Below are 19,320 nucleotides of genomic sequence, written 5' to 3'. Positions count from 1 at the left end.
ACCTAATGTTAGCTCTGCTGATTGTGTTCTTGTTAAGAATCAAATAAGTGCGTATCAAAATAAGTGCGTTTTTTAGGAGATAGTGTGATAAATCAGAAGTCTCTGAATTTCTATAGGTAGTAGTTCCTTATCCTTTTCTACCCTACTCCAAGAAGTGTGTGTGCGAATTGCTCCAAAGCCCTTGAAGGGGAGGGAGTTGCAACACAAAAAGCTGTAGGGAGGAAAAAACAAACCCAAACCACACAAAGCCAAGGCTTTTGAGCAAAACAAAAAAGTCAGATTTTGTAGTATAAGTATCTGTTTCTTCAACCACTCCTGTCTGTCTTCATCTTGGCATAACATGATGTGGGGTGGATTCCCAAGAAACCAATGGGCCATTCACAGGTGTTTATTACATCAATCCATCAGCTTTTACATGGGCAAGTACAATCTTGATATCAGAAGCTGTTTTCTTACAATGTACATAAGCAGTCTATGTGCATATGTAATTCAAGACAGCAAGTCCTATACATGTTTGTGATAAAGCTTTCTACCCTATTGCAAGCAAACCTGTAGGTAGTTAAACACAGGAAATACCTTGTTTAAAGTCTTCAGTCTGAAGCTACTAGTCACAGCTTCAAGCTGAAGAACCTTCCGAGAAGTGTATTTAAGAAAAAAGTTGGTTTGGCCATATTTTCTGCTATTATACTGTCATATGTCTTTCTAGGCAGAAAGACTAAGAGGTCTGTAACATTCTTCAAAAAGTAGTTTAGTCTAAAGTTTAGGTTATAAGAAGAAAATACACATATGTATGCCTCCAATTGGATCCAACACAACATATTAAAACACTCATGTTCCTCTGCAATGCCCCTTTGTTTTTAATTGTGGCAAGGCACATGAAAACTCTCACTTGGTTGTTAGTTTTCTAATTATTTCTGCTAGAAGTCAAACACATCCTAAATATTCTTTAGGAAAAGAAATTTATACGTCCTTATTTAAGGCCATGTATGTTTAACATTATCCCAGTAAACTATACAGGTAAGTGATTTAGTGAGAAAGAACATTCCCAACTTTTCCAAAACCAGGCAAATAGTAGGCCCAGCACATAATCCATGCAAGCAGCAGTATTCTGCAGCTTGATTTGTTTTGTACACATCACATGCATGCATTCCTATACACACAAAAAAAAAAGTTAAAATTTTCTGTTAAAGATCATCCTTAAGGGCTATTTAATATCCACAAAGCTGAATTTGGAGAGGAAAAACAACACTTTTAATCACTGAATTTGTCAGCAGGCTACAATACTGCTCTTTGTGGAAGAAAGTACATTTGTACTGAGACTTTTCTCCAAGTAATATTCACAGACACTTACTTTCCTGCATAAAAAGGGAAGTTAATTTTGTATATAGTATATATACACACAGATATATATACACACTCACATACACACACAGAGCTCCTATCACCACATCAAAAAGGTACTCAAGAAAGATATAATGCCTGACAGTTTTCTGAAATGCAAAACTACCATTAGAATCTGTGCAAAGATTTTCTTTAAATAGCAATTGTCCAAAGTCACAGCACTGTTCAAACCTATCACTATCTCAGGAACATTCTGGTGAATCAGAAGCTATCAGGTCTAGTTGTCTTTACTGAAACCAGGAATTACCATTACAGCCATGTTTCAGAGAATATACATTCTCAAGAACACAAAGCTTTTGCCTCTGTAATTGACGTCTGCGCAAAGAAAACACTACAAGAGCTGTTTTATTCAGTAGTTTGTTCTACATTCTCATGCATTTCATTGTTTAATTACTTTCAGAAAACCTTAAACTGTGTAATTATTGAGGCTGAAACCTAACTTCTTTTAAAGAGCAAGCATTTAAGTCATCATCTCCTCCTTGACTGAAATCTTTTGGATTACTTTTGGTTAGTATGTTTTTGGAAGATAAGCTTGTGTTTACAAAACCCCAGAAATAACCCCAAAACTGAACTAATTTAATTGCCTGTTAATGTGACAAAGCTAAACAAACTCCCAAAACAAACAAAACACTTGCTCACCAGTGTATTGCTCTTCTTAATATCTTCTAAACGCTCTAAGACTGAAGTCAGGTTTGGGTCATCTGATTCTACAAACCATATTGGTGATGAAGAGGGGTAAGACTCCTGTTAAAAAGAAAAAAAAACACACAAAAGACCCCAAAAATAAACAAACAAAAAACACAGCACTTTTAGGCAACACAAGAGAAGTTCAAAGAAATCCAGCCAACTGGTTCTTCTAAAATTTCATCCTATTTTCATCTTGATCAGATGGTGGACATACATAAGAAACACTGCTGAAAAGTTTAGAACCCTGGAGGCGGGTGGAACAGGAGGGCGAAGTTTAGAAGTGCAGTACAGGTGATTATTACCAAAAAAATGGAATCACAAGTAGTAGATGTCAAAGAATAGAACTATATCAATGTCAACAGTAAGCATTCCTTCAATATAATCGACAGGTTTGGATTATTTTGTTTTGGTTTTAGTTATTTAAGGCCTTCTCCACTTCTTACCCATTCAATTAAATTCTAGTAGCTGAGGACAAATTGCTAAACCTCAGTTTTATCACCTGGATATTATCTTCATATCCCCAGGTCCTACAAAATGATGTGAGGGAATTTCCACTCACTTCCCTCTCTGCAGTTTAAAAGGAAAATATCTCTCATTCCAGAGACAACAGATCATGCTTCATTCTTCAATACTTAAGAGTCGAGGTTCCTACTGCTACTCTAATAGATGACTCCAAAATGTGCACCACACTTACAAATTCATACTCTTTCTTGATTGCATTGTATATTTTTTGCTTTATAGTTTTCAAGACAGCAGTAAGCAGCTTCACAGAAGGAAGATATCATAGCTGCCTGTCAGTATTACTGTCTGGTCTTTAGTGATTCCCAAGCAAACCTAGCCTTAGCAAGCTCTCAAAGTGTAAGTCCCAAAAGGAAAACCCAGACCTTCCTAACTTAAACTAGGTTCTGCCATTTGAAAGATATTGGCTTTATTAGAATGGAGAACACTATCCATTTGAAAACTGGAAAAAAAAGATACAAAGATACAAACATGTTAGAATTGGCTTTTAATAATATGAAGCTTACTTCCTAACTGACCTTGTAGCTGAAGCACTGAACCTCATAAAAGAAACAATATTACTAGATAAAGGACATCAACTTTGGCAAAACAGACTATCACAGCAGAGTTCCCACCTGGCAGCATACTCAAGGGAAGTTCTAGTTCCAGGTCTAAAATTCCCACCTGTAAACTGAAGCCTTTGCATAAACTTATTTTTAAAACAAACTCAATCCCCCTCCCAAGTTTATATTTCTTTAAAATCATAGCTAAAGGTACCTTAGAAGAACACATGATATTTCTAGTATCTTTATGAAAAGACAAACTGTTTACATTTTTCAGCTTCACTTCGAAACATACCATACACAGAAACGTTTATCTATGCTAACATCTCAAATGTCTATCAAGGAAGTCCAGTGCTCAGCTTGCCAAGATTTTAAAGGCTAAGGAAGGCAAACTGATGGGTAACTACGTGTGGTTTAAGCACTTTCTTCCTTTACCAAATACAGGACCTTGGAAAAGAGTATTTCCTCCTCAGTTTCACTTAAGACACTCTTGAAAGACTATCCCTGCTGGAGAAACAAGTTTAAATTCACAGCTGCCACTGGGTTCCTAAACTATTATTTTTAGGAGCTACCCTTCACAAAAGATACTCCAGGTTTTGTACTGAAAACATCTGACTCATTTTTAATAACGTTCAACCTACCTGTAAAGCCTTCTGCAACAGTACAATATTCTTACCTCTCAAGACTTGCACACTGCACACTGGATCTTTATGCACAGTGGGGAATATCCGAAGGGAGACTGCTAACCGTGTCCCTACTGCCTGAAGATTTGTTTGAAAGATCAATTTCTGAGACCAGTCTCTGGCCAGCTCATTAAGTTAAGAGAAAGCCAAACACTGCCACCATGACTTTTGATTATGCCAACATTCCCATCAGAAAATACAGAGAACAAGCAAAATCCCTTCCAAGATTCATTGAGCCATCTGCTTCTTAAAATCCTCAGACTCATTAGAATAAAAATATTCTCCAGACACAGCCAACATTTGGACTGTGTATGCACATTCTCCTAACAGGTATTTTTGGCTTTTATTTTTTTTAAATATCAAGCATTTGTTAATTATGTTAATCCAGGCCTAAGCAAGTCTATGAATTGCAATGATTTATAAAAGATAAATGTCTATCAGTCCACTCTTCTAAATTTTATCTGGAATCTGAAGACTGCTTACAGAATGAAGGTCAGCTCTTCACTGTCCATATTCTCTTTTGACAATTCCATTTCTCCTTTCTCCACCAGAAGGATGAAATGACAAACCCAGAGTAGGACATTTGTTGGCTGCAATTAGTATCTCTCCCAGTCTTGGGAGCCTATACAAAAATCTTCTCAAAAAATCTTGCAGGAAATCCTTTGTCAGACAGGGACATGACTGAGAGTGCAGATTTGATGACTGAACAAACCCAGTATGTGTTCAAGTACATTACAGTGGTTACTTGAACATGCTGATGGCCTTCTATACTGATTGACAGCCCTTCCTCATTCTTTGCTTTCATTCCAACCCATTCCATTTTTTGCAATGAAAGCAAGTCCTGCAGTGTGTGAGAAAACATACTAAGATTTCATAATGCCTGCATTATTACTGTATAGCACATATAAATTACCATACCCTAGAAAGAATTAAGTATTCAAATTTTTAGTCTGCTTTAGCTTTTGAAATATGAATGGGAACAATTCATTTATCAGAAAGGCTTTTCTTAAACACTGCGTGAGCATATTCACTCACCTGCATCAGAAAATATTTCAAATTTTAGACTTCTGGAATATGGATACTTAATTGCATATTCTATCTTTTCAACAACAGATGCTCAATTTTAAAATGCAAGTTCATCAAATATCCAGTTCATTGCAACACTTCAATTCTTCAGACTTACCAATAAGTATGTTCATTTAATTTAAAAACATAAGTGGCACTAAGTTTCTCTAGATCTGTAATAATCTGTATTTTTGGAACAGCTGAGTTTCATGCGGATATGAGTCACTATATTTTGAAATACAGAATTCACACACAAACTTCAAACATTCTGATCTTCAGATATAAACAAGCTCATGAGTTTGTAACACCGTAGCATGCAATTAAAAACTAAGCTTGTAGTTTGTAAGGTCTAACAAAGTTCACATGAGCTAATTCTGTTGAGAAAATTAAGTCAGCCTTTTCTTCCATATCGGCATCCTATAGAGAAGAGATGGATTTGTGTTATGGCATGTAAGGAGCACAAGCTTCCCAAATATGAAGAGAACATTTCATGAAAGGAACTTTAGAATAGCAGTTACTTTAGTATTAATTCTCAGCAGCTAAAAGGCCCCATTACTTTGGGCCTTTCGCTACGCAGCTGACATACAGTGATTTTGTATAATCTAGCTTAGTTGCACAGGTATCATCCATATTAAGTGTTTGTAACTACTATAATGTGACATTTTACTGCTCTCTACAAGCAAAAGCAAAAATTAATCACAAAAGGCAAAGGCTACAATGCTTAGATTTGGGCAGCTTTCACAAGCTAATGCTTGCTGTACAGCTTGGAAAGCTAATGCAATTGCTCAGTAAGACATGACACACTGAAATGACATCACACCTAGCATGTACTGAGGCCTGAGGACAAAGGCTGAACGTTTAGCGCCAAACCAGAAAAAATTACAATTCACGGGATCATCACTTCCAGAGAATCTCTGTATTAACACCAGGACAGACTGGGAGCTTTGTCAACAGAAACGCTTCTGTAACAGAATGCAGCAACAGAATTTAGCCTACTAATAAACATAGAAAATACAAACAGAATAAAGCCCCACACTCCTGCCACTGGAACAATTTCAAAACCTATCAAAACATTTAGGAAAACCACAGCATATTAGAAGAATACACACAGGATCTCACTGCTCAGACATTCCACTGCATCTTCTGCAAGAGGGTCTACTTATATTTTACTAACAATTTTGCTTACCAAAGTTAAAAAAAAAAAAAGGCAGCAAAAAGCAACAGAAGATACCAGGAACACATACATTAAGACAGCTTTTCCTGGGTAGAGATCTGTCATCTAAGTATATCCTATCTAAGTTTTCTCATCCTTAACAATAAGGCTGTTTCACTTGCCATGTTATATAATCTTTACCCTGTTCTGTAAAGCTACAGCAACACAATTTTGATGTCAGTAAGAGACTTTTAAATGAGATATTTCTATATTACAATACTGTTGGAATTGTGAAATTGCTAAATTAAAACAACACATCTTGCTCACATTCATAAGATTAAACAACCTGAAGACACAGTTTGCTATGAGGTAATAGAATAACCACATCTCCTTGTATACAATGGAGCCATTTTATCACGGCCAAATGGTAGGAAAACACATTTAAACACATGCCTTCAGCATTATGACTTAAAAATCACAACTACATGCTGACAGTTCTTAATTTTCTTTAATTTCCAGATCATCATAGATTGAAAAAGTTTTTTTTTTCTTTTAAAACTCCTTAGCATACTGGCTGAACAAAATTCAGAAACAGAAAAAAAGTCAAATTGTCTAAGTTTTTGCAAAATCTCCATCACTGGCAGAACCTGGTTCTGTTCTTTTTACGCCAGCTACAGCTACTACTTCACTGATTTTTATAACAGCACTTCTGACTTATCTTCTCAGTGCAAAAATTTTTTGTCCACCCCATTTTACTTCCAAACAACAGAACATCAAACCCCCAGATCTTTTAAACAGCTTATTGCTTTGAGAAGCTAGCAAGAGACCATTCTAGCTCACTCAAATCTTGGTAATGAAGTAAGTAAATCCTAATGCAACATGACATTTCAGAGGGATAATACAGTCTTTCCAGGGTGACTACATTTGCATCTATAAACACACATCGAGTAATCGATCTCAAATCATAGATGGCTTTCCCTCAGCAGACACCTTAAGACTACCAAGTTTTTAGCTTGTTCATTTGAATTAAGTAAGAGAATTAGATAAATTTTTTTTAATAAAATCAAGTCCCACTAGTTAGGGATCATATACACAACCTACACAAATGTTAAAAAAATACTGAAGATGAACTGTAGAACTAGCTACAGTTAAACACATATTATTTGAAATTGTTCATCATTCACTACTTATGAATTTTTCACCTGTGTCAACCTGTCTTTAGAGAAAAGAAAAACCAAACCTGAATTAATACTAACAGAAATATCAGGACTTGTGAAGATATTCTTAAAGCTCAAGTTTAGCTTGATGACTATAAAACACTAGTACTTACAGCTTCTTAAAAGAGTATTAGCCATGATTACACAACTGACAGACTGCTTCCAATTATTTGGGGCCAAATTTTCCAAAGGAAGCTTAAGACACAAGTAAGCATTTTCTACCACTAGGTACTTGAGTACCCACGAAATCTACAGTCAGCAGATAGTCACTTGCCCTCCATCCCATTCTTTATAATAATAATAAAAAACAGAAGCACGAAGGGTCACTTTCAACTCAGGTTCTTTTGAAACTTCATTGGAAGTAGCCCAAATAAAACTATCTCCCAGAAACCTCAAGTTACTGAACCCCCCAAAATTTGTATTTTCAAACATCCAGACATCATCATTTGCTCTGTTGTACAGACTGAGGTATTGAACACATTACAATATTCTAACATTTAAATTCCAAGGTCAAGTAAAAAATTTGCACTTCCTTAAAGAAATGACAGTTCTTTCATATCTGAATCTAACAGTTCAGCAATCCAGAGTTCGAAAAGATAGGAAAAGCATATGCAGTAGGGTTTTAAAAATAAAATTTAGTACTGGAGGAGAAAGCAAAGTGAATTTTAACTGCCTCTTCTGAACGAGAGGAAAACTTCAACCTGCTTTTCCTTTTGGATTTTAAGATTGCATACAACATACTATTAACTTGCTCAACGCATATCAACAGAAGGACATCTTTCATTTACTAGAGTTTGGTTAAACAGAGATCTTGAACTGTTTCTATACCACAGAAAGCAAGGCTGTGTTAGCTTTACATTTTCTTACACTATTCCTGAAGTTGAAGCATGACATGCTCAGTTTGGTGAGAACACTTGTAACAGCTCATGCATTCAGTAAGGCCCCAAGTTCAACTGGCTAAAATACATGTATCTCTTTTAAACATAGAAAATTACTGCAATTCTACCTCCAAGTTTAGTGACTGTCTTGACAGTGACAGTCCATACAAGACAATCCCAGGTGAAGCAGAATGCTTTGGTCAGACCCCTGGAGATGACAAAAGCTTAATCATCTTGCACCTTTACCGTAGGTGAAAGAATCCCATATCCTCTTCTATGTTGGTCCTGCTAATGTGCTAATCACTGCAGAACCGAATACCTTCAGGAGCACATTAAAACAACACAATTAACAGAGTCATGGTTCTCCTCTCCCACACACTCTCCAGGGAACGATGCAAGTGTGGCAGAGTATCTTGCTTTATAATTGTTTATGTTATTAAATACAGCCAGTGTTAGAGAAGGGAGGGTGAAAAGCATGTGCCTCACAGAACAGAAAGACCATAACAAACCACAACTCTATAGGTGCCTGAAAATTCACTCTACAATCACAAATTATCCCAAACCAAAATAAATATAGTTCTCTGGACAAACAAGTTCTACTGATTGTAGTAGGCTACCACAGAAGTAACCACCACGAAATGTTTCTCTTATGAACATACAGAACCAGTATGGACATCACTTTTGTCTTCAGAGCAGACATCCTATTGGGCAGAGCAAAGCAGTCCCCCCCGTCCTGTCACATGAGGCTTTTACAGACACACGTGCGATGGTCTGCCACTTCACTTGTACAGAAAGTGGCTGTAGAAGGTGCTCACATGGACTAGAGCATGTTTTTAAACAAACTGAAAGCCTAGATTATGGAACACATTTTGCAATATAACGATTCAGCAGCAACTGCAAGTGCCAATATTCATAAGATGGTGACCACAGCATAGCTAAATAAGTATGATCAGGGAGAGTACTGCAATAGCAGTTCACTTGTGTAAAAATTATTCCAAAACCCAAGAAGCTTGTAAGTTGCAGCTTCATCTGCACAAATTAATTTTTTTTCAACCCAGGCTCATAGAATTCTCTTGAAATTATTACGGAATCTAACTTTTACTTTGGATACACTTAAGACAGAAAATAACATTTTGAGGAAAAAAAATACCCTGGAAAAGACTTGAGCAAATGCTGCTTTCAGACAGGCACATATAAAAAGCCAATAATTTCTACGTTCATAAAATAACCTAAGCTACTTCTGTATTTTACTTCCATGTCTCTATCCAGGTACACGCATTTAAACCTCTCACTGCTCAAACATCACTACCTTAAAATAACCCAAAACACATACAACCGATGTAGCAAAGGCACAAAACATCACTTCAAATGGTCACAAACATGAATGGAGATGCAGCATCATAGCTGTTACACTTCTTATGGCCATGTTCTTGGGGTCCAGTTTGTACAGCCAGTCATTCTTCAAACTACATAATCTACACAAAATGCCCCAACTGCCAATTCTGATATGTGAAATTGCACATTACCCTTGGAAAATTAGGTTTATCAGATTCTCTTACCAGTTGCCACAACCTCGTCCGCTCCCCTTACCAAACAAAAGGCAGCAGGTTACTTGTCCAGTGTAATATAACTACACGAAATTAAAATACGAACTTTGAGCATAAAAGCAAAAAAGGCACTTTTCTGATTAAAAACACACAGTTATTGATCTTCACTGTAAAGCAACATTTTATTCTCTAGGTCATCATCATAATGCAGCATGACATCTATCCATTCAAATAAATTCACAGAAAAGACTAACACTCTAAACACTTTTGTATGGACCCAAAGTAAAATCCACCAAATGTTTATGTACTGCTGCTCAAATACAACTCTTAAGTTAACACTAAGCATGGTTTAGCTAACAACACAGCAAGTGACAGTTGCTCAGGAGCAGTGTGTAGTCTCTGAAAAATTAGAACTGTTGTTGAGGGCCATCCCAGTTAAGTGAGCTGAGAAACATTCCTTTGCCAATACTATTAACAGCAACAAATAAGGTTACAGATCATCCATGCTGAAAATTGAGCAAAGAACACAGCATCACTGAAGACTAAGTGACTTGCTTATCAGTAGAAGGCTGTAGAGCTGATACTAGTATCCAGATTTTCATCGTAGCATCTTGCAGCAGTGGGATCAACCTATCATCCTCATACACAAAAAACCCACTGTGTGCTTGTCATATTGACAGTTGTCAGAAGACAGTTGTTTTAGAGCCCTCAGCCACAAGGGGTTCTTTTCTATAATGCACGCGTTATACATGCACTCAAGCTGGCAATGGTTTATCTCATAAGCAGCTAGACACGTGCACTACAGAGAAAGCTATTTTGCAAATCTGCAAACTCTTTCCTTACCAGCAGCACAGGATCTTATGTGCCTTCCTGAAGGAAGTCCGACTACTTGAAACAAATTATCAACTCATTCTAATCATCAAGAGTTATTAACTACCTACTTCTGCAACTATACAGACAAGTACATTCAGAGAAGGTATCATCAACATTGGCTTCACAAAGCCAGAGTAGCAAGAAATGGCTTCTAACGTGGCTAGAACTGAAGAAGTGGTTGTAACTAACTTGCAACGTGTCACACTCTCCCTGACTTAACTTGAAAAATAGAAGTTTCCCAGAAGACCTGCTCTTGCTTTTATCACTTAGTTACTCCTCAGCATGCAAAGCCTGATCTCACTTCTGCTGTCACCCAAAAATCCAGGCTTCCCTTCCTCCTCTTCGTTCTCTCTACCTTCAGGAACTTGCCTCCACATTGCTCACCCCCTCTTCCATCAAAGCGTCTGTGCCCTTTCCCGCTCCCCGAGAGCAACTTTCTCCCTTTCTCCCCTCTCCCTTTACAAACTTGCAGTGCTCCAGACACATCTGCAGATACAAGGATTTTTCATGTTCACCCACTGCTAACAGAGGTCCTGCTGCTCTACTGCTCTTACACCCAAGCAGCACTCCAGCCACCACCTGCAAGGTTCTGGAGCTCTCCCCTCACAGCAACATGAACACAGCTGGCCTGACCGCTGCTTAGTCACTGGCCTTCATATTAGAGCCATTTATGTGGAACTTTGTCCCCCCCACATAAAATTTCAGTATTATAGAGTTCAATCAATGTTTACCATTAATAAGTTAAATGCCACACTCCTACCACAGTTTTTTCCTACTTCAAAAATTCAAGGAAGCCTGTGGTAGCTTGAACACTGCTGCACAGGAATGCTTGAATTTGTTTCTAATGCCACTATACAAGTTCTGACAGAGTTTATGTTTCTGTCTTTCTGAATATACACTGAAGAAGCTACTGCAAGATCTGCAACTGTATGAAACTTTCTTTCAAAGGGGTTAAAAAATTAGAGATCTGGGAGAAACGAGAATACAGTCCAAACTAATTCTCAAGAAATCACGCACTAACTGCTCCACAGTACTTAATACAGCACGATATCTTGTACGGATGAGACAGCAAGAAAAGAAAGAAAACACATAAGGTCATTATTTTAATACCACACTTAAAGATTACAGTTAGAAGCAAGCAATCATTAAGACATACCTCAACTGGTATGTTTCCTTCCTGCAAAGATCACCTGAGAACTATTCTGATCATATTAGCTTCAACTGTACTGAATAAAGGCAAGCTGATATAAGATCTAAACAATAAATAGCCTCTCCTTACTATAATCAATATTTAATTTTCCAGTTGTCTTCTATGAGCTGGTGACAGGTCATTTTCACTTCTCCTACAGAGCTTGCAGCCTGAAGAAATCCAGTGGAATCCATACTAAATCATGAGCTATCATGTCTCAAAAATGGTATATCACCATTCATAGTCTAAAGGAAGAAGGAAAAAAAAATCTACTTCTGCCAGGAAATCAAGGTTTTAGAACCTTTCAAAACTACAAAAACGCAAACAGCCTGACAGTACTGAACAGTAGCCCACACTGAGGTGTAACTAAAACAGTAGTTGTTTCTGTTAATCAGCTTGTGTTCCCACAATCCCCTTTTCCCAATACTACTACTTAGAAAACTGTCTCCATCTTTGTATCTTCAAATTCCTTTCAGGAGAATGGATTTTACAAGTAAACAAACAAACTACTTCCAGTTAGACTGGTCCAGTTGTCACTACCTAGCTATCACTGCAACAAAGCAGACACTCATGTAGGCCCACTGGACTGATGCCGGCTCAGGTATTCTGCATGGGAGCAATCCAAAGGGCCACTGAGGACTCAGCCAGAACTTGGCAAGCAGCTCTCTGTTGGCAATGCTGGCTTCAGCAGTCTTCCCCAGCACTCACTCATTCCTATGCCCTCTGTTGTGATGGTACAGCTGTTTGTGCAGCCACACAGTGAACCAGACTGGGAAACGATCCAGATTAACAATAACCCAGTAAAGAATTTTTACATGCCAGCCAGGCCATTAATCTAGTAAACTCAGTTTTGGCCACCCCACAAGGAACATAGCCTTTGCTGGTCTGTGAGCGACAGCAGCGTTACAGAGTGCATAGGACACAATCATACTTTGTTCTTCCCAGCAATTGTAATTCTTATTTTTGAGGATATCAGTATGTCATCAATACAAAATATCCCCCAGCATAACACAGAAAAAAACACCTGCAGATTCATTCTAGTCTGAGTAAGCCTGACAGAATGAAGTCACTCTTTTCTGGGAACACACTTGATCAACTCCATTAATAACTTCTGATTTTTACAGTGTTCCATTGTAGACAGAGTGCCACTATGAATTTAGAAGTGCAACCTTATTTTCCAGAATAGAATGCACTTTCTACAGAACTCCTTTATTTTTCTCATTTCACTGATAAAAATCTTTGAAAGAAAAACCAAAATCTTATCCCCCCCCGCCCCCCCCAAAAAAAAAAAAAAAAAAAACCAAACCACAAACCAAACCCAAGAGTAGCAGTACATACTCTTGCTTCTTGGGGCTCTGGTAAGGTCAACTACCAGTACTCCAATTTTGACACAAAGTAAATATTGTCCGTAACACAAATCAAAGGCAGCCATCACATACCATCAAATGCCTGTTACAAAGTAGCCCTACTTTAAATAGGCCTCCTTAAAATCAGTGACTGTGAAGAAAGGTACAAAAATTACCAGGTATTTTTCAGTCTTTTACAAAACCTTCTGAACAGTTAACATGAGGCAGCATGCCAACTAAAAATAAATAATCCTTTTTATAAAATTGCTTTTAATTATGAAAGTGCAGGGACAGCTCTTTTGAGGATCACAACAGTCCCAGTTCTGAAATAATTATATCCTTAATTCACATGAGTAACCCATCTGAAATAAGTGCGATTTCCTATACATTAAAACCTCAGCATAAGCCAGCATTTATATTTGAAGCCCACCATTTTGGCCTTCTAGGATATTTTTGAGGCACTTCATAAATTATAGAGGGGACAGAACAACTGACCTGCAAAATCCTGAAGTACCGGTTACAGCCTTTCATATGCAGCACAACTAGGCTGTGATGTCAGAAAGCAAGATCCCATGTCTTCCAGACACTCCTACTCCTTTTTGAAATATTACTTTTCCAATTACAGTCTTGGCATGCAAAGAAAAGTTAAAATCCTCACTCTTTTACTAATTTTTGTTTGCTTAATTTTGGTTTGCTAAATAAAAAAAATTCTCAATTTCTATTGCATAAATTACATTTGATAATAGTTACTTGAGTATCATGTTTAAAACTCCAAGTATATCTACTTCTAGTTAAAAAAAGCATCTATTATCAAGATAAAGCTGTGTATGCTTTTATCTAGTCCTGGTATCCATGTGTTGCAAGACAAAGGTCTCACCCTCACGACAGAATGTTTAGTGATCAAAAAAAAATCTGTGGCCTCAACTGAACACCTCATTTGTTATGTGGTTAGTTCTGTGTACAAATAAATAACCTTTTTAAAAGGTTATCAGTTGTCTAGGCATTAGGTAGGAGTGCATTTAACATGAAAATCTTATGCCATTGGAAAAACTATTGCATTTTGTAACACACTCACTTTCTGTATATACACCAACTTGTCAAAAGCTTCACAGGTGATAACTTTTCACCCATTCTGGTTTAGAAGGGAAAATAAAGTCTTCTCCTATCAACTGCATTTATCTGTAGACAGCAACCTTTTCAAGTCTTTCATAGTAGCTTCTAACTCCAAGTTAGCAGCAGGGTATTTTTCAGCAAAAGCAGAAGATACTTCTTTCCAGAAGAGAAGCAAAATAATACTGGAGTCAGCCATTTAACGTGAATTGAATTGTTAATGTATGAAGGATATCACTGCACATCAGAGCCCAGTATCTGTTTGGGGCAAAATCTGCTCCCACACAGAGCTGGCACAAACCCCGTTCTACCTGCAAGCACTACTTGAGGACACAGAATTTCAAAGGTAGTTTTGCACATGGGTGAACAGATATTAATATCCAGGTTTTCTCTGAAAATATTATATTAAAAATATGAGATATTTTACAGAAGGCCAAATCAGTCATTTTTCTTGCAATAACAAAAAAATTAAATAATTCTAACACACTCTTTGCAATACTATGACATAAGTCTGACAAGGTACCAAATTGAAACTACAGTTTGCATTGAAAGACACTTACCTAAAGTCATGATCAATAAAAACACTCCTCTAAGTAGGGCCGCTGTTTTGATACTATTTCAAAGAACATACAAAACAGGACCTGAATAAATACATATACATTGTAAAGGACACTGGTTTGCTGACCTTGATTAATTGGCATGCTGCTGTTAAATAAAAATGAAACCTGAGAAAAACAGAAATAAAACTCCAGAATGGAGACACTGCTGTTGGCATAACAAAATGGGAATGTGAAGGTACACAGCCTGAACAAGTTCAATAATTAGATAGTTCTCAGGAATAAGGAGCAATGTTTCTGACAGAGATGACTCCACCCTGAACTGCCTCTTTAAAATAATCTGATTAACTATTTAAGTTCCAATATGGGTCACTACCAGAAATAATGAAGGACAGACCTGGATAAAGTTTGCCTGTCACTTTATGAAACAGAAGTGCTATCAAGTAAAATCTATCTTGCTTTAATTTCAACCATTGCTCTGTATCAAGCAGGTAGGCTATTCTTAGGATGCTGCAGCAAATGCTTAACTTTGGCAGTTCTACAAGTTCATACTGCAGACAATCAGAAAATTATCTCAGTGAGAAATTCCAGGGCAGACTTCTAATCTAACTGTGGAATGTAGTCTATGAGACTTGTGGAGATCCATGCAATTCCTGAGCAGACATTCTCCCTCACCTCTCCAGCAGAATGTTTCCCCTTTCCTTTCTAGATTGGAGGAAAGAAAAAGATCCATTCTGAAGATGAGAGCCACATAGTTATCAGGTCTCTTTTCAGACTTAGTGCAGAAGCCACTGGAAGCTTCTTTCCCTACCAGATTTTTCACCATCCAATAACTTCAGCATCTGTACACACTGCTAGACAGCTTTTGTTTCAGGTAAAATATTGTGGTACCCAAACAGAACCACAATGAAAAAAGTGATTATTGAGCTTTGTGCTTACTTTTCCCCTTTACAGGATTCTTGAATGTCCAGATACACAATCTACTGTAAGCTTTTGTTGAGTAAGGGAAATATGCTGCCTTGATCAGTATTGTAGGGGGCGAGTGTCCCAGGAAAACATATTTACCAGCAACTTGATAGCCTTACCAGTGTTTATATGCTGCTACCACCATTTGAAGTTCTAGTTCCCACAGTACCTGCAGATCCTCTGAAGCACAGCAAACAAGACTTACACTTTTCTAGTTCACAGTACATATAGAAAAAACTGGAGGCAATTAGGAGTTAATTCGGGGGGGGGGGGGGGAGAAATAACTTCTGTCACACTTTGGAGTTCTAACACTTGTGTCAAAAAACTAGGACAGAAGTCCAGAGTTCAGCTTTCTCTTTCTGGCTCTGTTGTCTGCTGCCCACTTGTTTCAAGACAGCCACCTCTGTATCTCAGGTTGCCTTCTCCCAGTTATTTTTAACAGATGGGAAAAATAGCCACCCACCACAAAGAGCCAAAAATTACTGAATATTGGAAATCACAAAGCTGCTCACAAACAACCGAAAAGAAGTTTCAAGAAGCTCGAACGCAGCCTTTTTTCAAAGCAGAAGTCTCAGCTCTAAAGTTTGAAAAGTCTCTTTTCCTGTTCTTTTTGCAAGTTCATATGCCACAACTCTATTGGCGAGGGAAAGACCTCTTAACCTTTAGGACAAGTGACTGTAATAGCCGATTGCAGACATTATTTCCTCAGTAATACATAAAAATGCCAAGAGTCACCTAAGCCTGTTTCTTACTTGCTCAGACACACCTCAACCAAAGGCCTACAAGTAAGCGGGCATATCTCTTTGCAAGTTAAGAAAGAATTACTATCAGAAGTAGCTATGGAAGTAGATATACACCATAGCACAAATCCAAGGCACCATAAACCTCAACCCTCACTACTGACTTCCCTGTTAGCTGTCACCTAACAATGAATAAATAACCTGTCAAATTCAACTGGCAACTGCAGGTGCACAATCATCAGACCTTTTATTAGACTCTTTAGAGAGAGAGACTTATGATACAGAGCATGTTGTGTGGAAACAAACAGCCAGACTTATTGGCATTGAAACACTCTCTACTGAATAAAAAAAAAATACTTAAAGGAAGTCACACCATTCATCATCTGATAGGTCATGTCTAAAAACAAGAACACCAAAGCATCTTGCTTATTTTACTATAAACCACATCTTATGTCTTAAAGGTATATATAAGTGTCCGGTCAAATAAACATCTGTCCCACGACCACGGATCTGACTTCTCATAACAATTAACTGTGAAACCTGAAAGATCCTCTGAACAAGTCTCATTTATTTTCATAAAGTTACTTCAAGGCAAGTAAGGAGCCAATCGAGATCATTAAATCTGTCTGGTTTGCATGCACGTTTTCATCTCTCAGTACTCAAATATTTACACTTACATGCATGTTTCTGCCTCCACATTATCTGCTTGAAACTTTCATCCTTTTATAGGCAAAAGACAAAAAAAGCTATAGAGCTCCTCAAACCCAAATGTACTAACTATTTTCACACAGGCAGTTTTTCAATACTCTATTGTCAAGCTGAATCTTGATATGGTATTTAAATTCACTTACAACTATGGCCAACCTAATAAAAAATGAACAATGAACCTCCAGCACTTTCCTATACATATGTGAGTCACAGACGCCAATATATTCAAATCCTTTAGGCAAGTTTAGGCCCTAAACTTTTAAAAACAGAGGATTTTTACTATGGCGCATAGCAATGAACATTTTACTCTGCTTCCCTCCCGCTCATTTAAAACAAACCAACCCCACAGAAACGAGAAATCCCCAAACGCATCTCAAGTAGAAGTCCCTCAGATTCGACAAAGCTGCTCCCAACCTCTTCACAAGTGTAAATGCTACCATTACGATAACAACTATTCGCCAGGAGACCAGAAGCACTATTTTATCCCTCCAGGACGGCAAGAAGAAAAAAGTTTCCCTGTCCCTCCCACCGCCAAGGCCCCCCGGCTCGGCCGCCCCCACCGAGCCTCCCGGGCTGCCCCCAGCAGAGGGGAAGGCCCGCCCGCCCGGCCCTTCCCCACCCGCGGCCGTGTGGCGCACTAACTAAAGCGCTCGCCCTGTGCCTCCCTCCCGGGCTCCCACCGCTCGGGGCAGGAAGGAAAACACTCCCCCTGCCCCGCAGAGACGCCGCAGGGACGGGGGAGGCGGGGAGGCGCCCCTCTGCTCTCCCCATCGCCCTTCCGCTGCTCCGGGGGACGGGTGCCCGCGGCGGGGGGCCGGCCCGGGAGGTCTCTCTCCCCCGCTGCCCCGGGCCCAGCCGCCCTTTGTTCCGGCTCCCGGCCCCGAAGCAGGCAGTGGCAGGCGGCGCGGCGGTCCGCGTCCGTCTTCCCCCGCACCCACCGCTGCGGCTCCCCCGGAGGAGCCTCGCGAGGGGCTGCCGGGCCCCCGCCTCGGCAGGGAGGAGAGGCCAGGGGCGCCCGCTCCCCAACTTTTGTTACGGTCGCGGCGGGGAGAGGAAGAAAACGCAGAGCCGGGGTGGGGGAGAAAGGGAGGGGGACATCGGGCCCGAGCGCCTCGGCAGCCCCCCGGTGCTGAGTCACCCCGCGGAGGGGCTGCGCCCCCTCCCCACAGACAATAGCGAGGGCGGGCCGTGCCCCGGCCCTCCCCCGCCGCCCCCGGCCCCGCTCGGCCCCCGCACCGTGATGTTGCAGTGGATGGTGAGTGGCGGCGGCGGCTGCGGGCTGGAGCCCGGTGGCGGCGGCAGGAGCACGAACTGGCAGTGGAGCTCGTCCAGCTTCCAGGAGACGATGCGGAAGCGCTCGTGGTCCTTGTCGAAGATGGACTCGAGGAACTTCAGCTCGGCTTTGAGCCCTGACACCGACATCCTGGCCTCATCTCCGGGACCGGGCCTGCGCCGCCTCGCCCGCTCTGCCGCCGCCTCCCTCCGCCTCAGCCCGGCCCGACCCTGGCCCCGGCCGCGCCTGCGGGGCGGAAGATGGCGGGGGGGAGGGGGGGGGGGGGGCCGGGGCAGCCCTAGCCGGCGGGGGAACGGCGAGAGCGGCGGCAGCTCCCTTTGTATCAACCTCCTGCACCCACTCGCCACTCGTTTAAAAAGGGCAACAGCGCAGCCCGCTCCCCCTTCCCTTCCCCTTCCTCCCCGGCGGGCGGGCCAGGCCCGAGAGCCGCCCCGCCCTCGCCCTGCCCTCCACCCGCTAGGCCGGCCCCGCTCCCGGGACACCCGTAGCAGGGCCGAGCCGGCCCCTGGCTCCGCCCCCGGGGCCGCCCCGGCGCCCTCGGTCAGCCCCGCCGCCGCCCCCGCCCCCGCCAGGGTGCCCCGACCCCTGCCTGCACGGGCACTGCCGTCTGGTCTCCCCGCGCTTCGCCTTCTCTCCTACAGCTCAGCCCTGCGGAAGGGCACGCGCTCCTCCCTCCTCGCTGCGCTTTTAGTTTGCCGAAAAAAACTGCGGTTTGCACTTGTCTCAGAGTCCTGTAGTCCTCGAGGTCAGCCGACATCAACCAGGAAATCCTGTCCCGACATTTCCGACGGACCAGTTACAAGTAAAACCTGGTGTCGATCTTCGCAGGCTGAAAAGAATACAGA

General features: G+C 40.6%; 1 protein-coding gene across 2 annotated transcripts in view; it reads right to left on the bottom strand.

Annotated features, from left to right (window-relative positions):
• The window catches only part of UBE2Q2 (ubiquitin conjugating enzyme E2 Q2), a 49,346-nt gene extending 30,460 nt beyond the window's left edge, over positions 1-18,886 (bottom strand). Inside the window, exons 1-2 of one of the 2 annotated variants that reach the window (XM_064456751.1) lie at positions 18,418-18,885; positions 2,041-2,145 (exon numbers count right to left, since the gene is read on the bottom strand). In XM_064456751.1, coding sequence (XP_064312821.1) covers positions 2,041-2,145; positions 18,418-18,603 — 291 coding nt within the window. In that variant the 5' untranslated portion in view covers positions 18,604-18,885. Of the gene's footprint in view, positions 1-2,040; positions 2,146-18,417 lie in introns of both variants that reach the window. The other variant, XM_064456752.1, reaches the window with a different exon arrangement.
• Positions 18,887-19,320: the final 434 nt, after the last annotated feature.

The sequence above is a fragment of the Phalacrocorax carbo genome, chromosome 7 (assembly GCF_963921805.1).
Source record: "Phalacrocorax carbo chromosome 7, bPhaCar2.1, whole genome shotgun sequence".
Classification (NCBI taxonomy): Eukaryota; Metazoa; Chordata; class Aves; order Suliformes; family Phalacrocoracidae; genus Phalacrocorax; species Phalacrocorax carbo.
Note: the sequence above shows the minus strand (reverse complement) of the source record. Positions and strands in the feature narration are given on the sequence as shown.